This window comes from Peromyscus leucopus, chromosome 16_21, assembly GCF_004664715.2.
Source record: "Peromyscus leucopus breed LL Stock chromosome 16_21, UCI_PerLeu_2.1, whole genome shotgun sequence".
Lineage (NCBI taxonomy): Eukaryota > Metazoa > Chordata > Mammalia > Rodentia > Cricetidae > Peromyscus > Peromyscus leucopus.
The window spans coordinates 16,862,463-16,866,894 of NC_051084.1; the positions used below are offsets into that span (position 1 = coordinate 16,862,463).

General features: G+C 38.9%; 1 protein-coding gene across 1 annotated transcript; it reads right to left on the reverse strand.

The window, feature by feature from the left end:
- Positions 1 to 281: 281 nt before the first annotated feature.
- LOC114682696 (olfactory receptor 12D2-like) lies at positions 282 to 1,223 on the reverse strand. Its single transcript, XM_028856667.1, has one exon. It carries the CDS (start codon positions 1,221 to 1,223, stop codon positions 282 to 284), a length of 942 nt encoding a protein of 313 aa, XP_028712500.1.
- Positions 1,224 to 4,432: the final 3,209 nt, after the last annotated feature.

The window sequence follows — 4,432 nt, forward strand, 5'->3', positions numbered from 1 at the left end:
TTTCTAAACCTAATTAAATGTGATAATATATTTGAATATATCACAAGACAAGATAATCAACTGGCATTCTCAAACAAAATCAGTAGTATCCTGTAGCTAGAGCCATACATGTTGAAGTTTCCCTTGTATTATCTGAGAAGTATTGTTTCATACCACCACACAGTTTTCCGATATATTTTTGTTGTCTAATTTTCTCAATAACATACAGTCTTAAAATTGAAAAATATAGATGTTTCTAAACTTTTTAATTGCCTGGTTAATTTATGCCTCAGAAGATTTCTTTAGATCTCTTCAAGTTGGAGCCATCTTCTCATCTTCCTATTCAATGCACCCCTCACTTCCTTGTTTCTCAAGGTGTAGATGAGTGGATTGAGAGCAGGAGTGACCACACTGTACATGATGGCAATGACCCGGTCCTGATCCAGAGAGCTGCCTGAGGAGGGACGGATGTAAATAAAAAGAACAGGAGCATAGAAAAGAATGACAACCATGAAATGAGAAGCACAAGTGGACAGTGCTTTGTGGAGCATGCTGCAAGAACGGGTCTTGAGGAAAAGGTATGTGATAATATAGAAATAGGAGAGAAATGTCAGAAAGAAGGGACTGAGGGCAATGGTGCCTGTCACAGTGTTGAGCAGCCAAAGGTTGATCTCAGTGTCTCCACAGGCCAGATCTAGCAATGGTTTAACATCACAGAAGAAATGATGGATATGATTCAAACCACAAAACCTCAAACGAGATGTCATTACAGAGTGAAGCAAGGCATGTAAAAAGCCAATGATCCAGATAGTAACAGTCATCTGAATACAGAGCTGGTTATTCATGATGACCGAATAGTGAAGTGGTTTGCAGATAGCCACAAAGCGGTCAAATGCCATCACTGGCAGCAGCAGGGCTTCTGTGCTACCCAGAAAGTGGAAGAAATGAAGCTGAGTTATGCATCCCAAAAAAGAAATTGTTTTGCTTGTGGAAAGGAAGTTCTCTAACATCTTTGGCACTGTCACAGTGGAGAAGCAAATATCTAGACATGCTAGATTTCCCAGGAAGAAATACATAGGTGAGTGGAGTCTTGGATCTGAAATGATGATCATCAGGATGGCTCCATTCCCAGTTATATTGACAAAGTAGATGGTGAAGAAAATAGCAAAGAGAATGGGATTCAATTCTTGTAAGTCTGTCACTCCCAGGAGGAGAAATTCAGTGACTGAGGTTTGATTTGACATTACTTAAAAGAAAAGACGGGGAGAAACTTCCAGGGATCCACAAGGATGACTCCAGCTAAAACTCCTAGTAAGAGTGGAGAGGGTACCTGAACTGGCCTTCTACTATAATCAGATTGGTGACTATCCTAATTGTCATCAGAGAGCCTTTATCCAGTAACTGATGGAAGCAGATGCAGAGATCCACAGCCAAACACTAGGCTGAGCTCCAAGAGTCCTCCTGAAGAAAGGGAAGACAGATTGTATGACCCAGGGGTATCAAGGTCATGATGGGGGAACCCCCAGAGACAGCTGATCTGAGGTCATGGGAGCACATGGATTCTGGACTAATAGTTAGGGAACCAGCATGGGACCAACCTAGGCCCTCTGCATGTGTGTGACAGTTGTGTAACTTGGTCTACTTATAAGGCTCCTAGAAGTGAGATCAGGACCTGTCCCAGGTGCTTAGTGGCTTTTGGGAACCTGTTCCCCATGCTGGATTACCTTGCCCAGGCTTGATGCAGGGGAAGGAGCTTGGTCCTAACTCAAATTGATGTGCCATGTTTTGTTGAAGCCCATGGGAAGCCTGCCCCTTTCTGAATGGAGATGGAGGAGGAGGGGAGGGGGAGAGGGTAGATGGGAGTGGGAGGAAAGGGAACTGGAGGAGAGGAGGGAGGGGAAATGTGGTCAGTATGTAAAATAAATGAACAAAATACAAAAAAATAAATTTATTTAAAATTAATAAAAGAGAAGAAAGGACAGTTATTGCACAACACTACCATTCATGTACCAGTCTTTTTGGCCATGGATTTTCTTTTCCAATCAAAGTATGTTGAGAGTAAGACATTGTTTTCCATGGCACCTTCTCAAATTTTTTGGTTCATCTACCCATTAGTATTTTAAATAACAATCCTAAGTGTCTGTCGTGAATTGTGATCAAATATCTTTTAATTTACTATATTATCAATAATCATTTCTTTTTATTGAGTGATTTTTGAGTAGATCACTAGCCTAACATATTTTCTAGCTGCAAGCATTTACATTTTGAACCAATTTTCTTCTCATTTCTTAAGTTGGATCTAACAGGGAGCATCTTTTAAATACTCCACCAGGAAGACATCTCCTGGTGAGTAAAAAGACTTGAAAGTTTCCAACTTGAGAAGAATAGGAGCTGATGGACTCATCTCAACCACTGACACTTTAAAAAGAAAGATATCACCCAATAATTGACAAATGTTATTATATGAAATTAAAATATTCTGCACAGCAAAGATGCCTTCAACGGACCCTACAGAATGGGAGAAAATATTCTCCAGCTATGCTTCAGGCAAAGGGTCAGTATCTAGAATATGTAAAGGATTGCAAAAAGTTAACCACAAAAACAATCTCTACAAATCAATATGGACTGATTACCTAAACAGGCATTTCTCAGAAGAAAAGATACAAACAACCAATAAATATTTTTAAAATGTTCAATTTCAATCCATATCAAGAAAATAGAACTTAAAATTCCTTCAAGACCTATCTCACCCCGGTCAAAATGGCCATCATTAAGAAAGCAGATGGCTTCAAATGCTAGTGAAGGATGTTGGAGGAATGTAAACTGATGCAGCCACTATGGAAATCAGTCTGTTATTTCTAGAGAAATCAAAGAATCACCATGTGACCCAGACAAACTGATCCTGGGATAAACACAAAGGATACTACATACTACTGCAAAGATACAGGCACATCCATGTTCATGTACTGTATTCATAATAGTCAGGAAAAGGAATCAGCCTAGATGCTTATCAAGTAACAACGAATAATGAAAATTCGATACATATAAACAATGATTTTACCCATCTGTAAAATAAAATAAAATTATGAACTTGCCAGAAAATATGTGGAACTAAACATATGGTATTAAGCAAGGTAACCCAGACACAGAAAGACAAAAACCGTCTCTCTCTCTCTCTCTCTCTCTCTCTCTCTCTCTCTCTCTCTCTCTCTCTCTCTCTTTGGTATTTTTGAGACAGGGTTTCTCTGTGTAGCCCTGGCTGTTCCTGGAACTCACTATGGAACTGAACCTGGAGATCCACCTCCCAAGTTCTGGGACTAATGGAATACACTATCACCACCTAGCACCATGTTCTCTCATATACAGTTTAGCCTCTAATTATTAAATATGTGGAAACAAGTGGGTATGGACATGGGTAAAGAAAACCAGAAGGGGACCATGTGACTTAAAAATAAAACCTTTAAAGTAAGGAGTATGAAAGACAATAGAACAATGTGGAAGGGTAGTACCAACAGGTACAACAGAAAGAAGAAGGGACAGGAAGAAGACAAGAGGTAGTGGGGGGGGGGACAGAATCAACCAAAATGAAAGATGTATGAAAATCCCATGTGGAAATGCACTACCTTGTGAGCTAATTTTAAAATGTAATAACTAGTATTTTTAAATGTACAATAAAAATAAAAGGAAAACCAGCTTTTTAATATAGTGGTAATTATAGTTTCTCTACTTAAAATGCAAAAAAAGTAGAAATGTTCTTGTATAGACTTGTTTTTCACCCAAAACCCAAAAAGCATCATGGAGAAAAATGATCATATTAGTCACAGAGTCTGACGGTATTTATGCTTATTTTTACTACTGTATTTGATGTTGAACTTCATGTTCCTAAAATCTGAGCCATTAATTATTTTCAAATGGATTCCTGATGGTATGTGAGTGAATGTAGAAGCAATGGGTTGATATCAAACATCTTCCTCAAACTTGTTTTTCAAAACAGCATGTCCTACTGAATCTGGAGCTCCCCCATTCGGCTAGACTGACTTGACAGAGAGTTCCATAAATTCTCCTGCCTCTGCTTCTCCAGAACTGAGTTTACAAACACACATCACCACACCAAGCTTTTTAACTGAGTGTTAGGGATCTGAACTTAGATCTTCATGCTTGAATAGCAAGCACTTAACAGATGGAGACATTTTCCCCAGACCTCTTTTTTTGTTTGTTTTTTGTTTGTATGTTTATTGGAAAATGGTCTCCATATACACATATGTTGACCTCAAATTTGCTTCAATCCTCCTGCCTCAGTCTCCAAGGGCAAGAATTATAGTCCTGTGTTGCTATAACTGGCCCAAGTTACTTCTTACATTATAAATTATGCGTTATTGTGCTTCTGGTCCCCTACACACCCTGAGTTTTGGTTTTGTTTTTTTAATCCCAGAGACCCTGGATCAAAACTGCT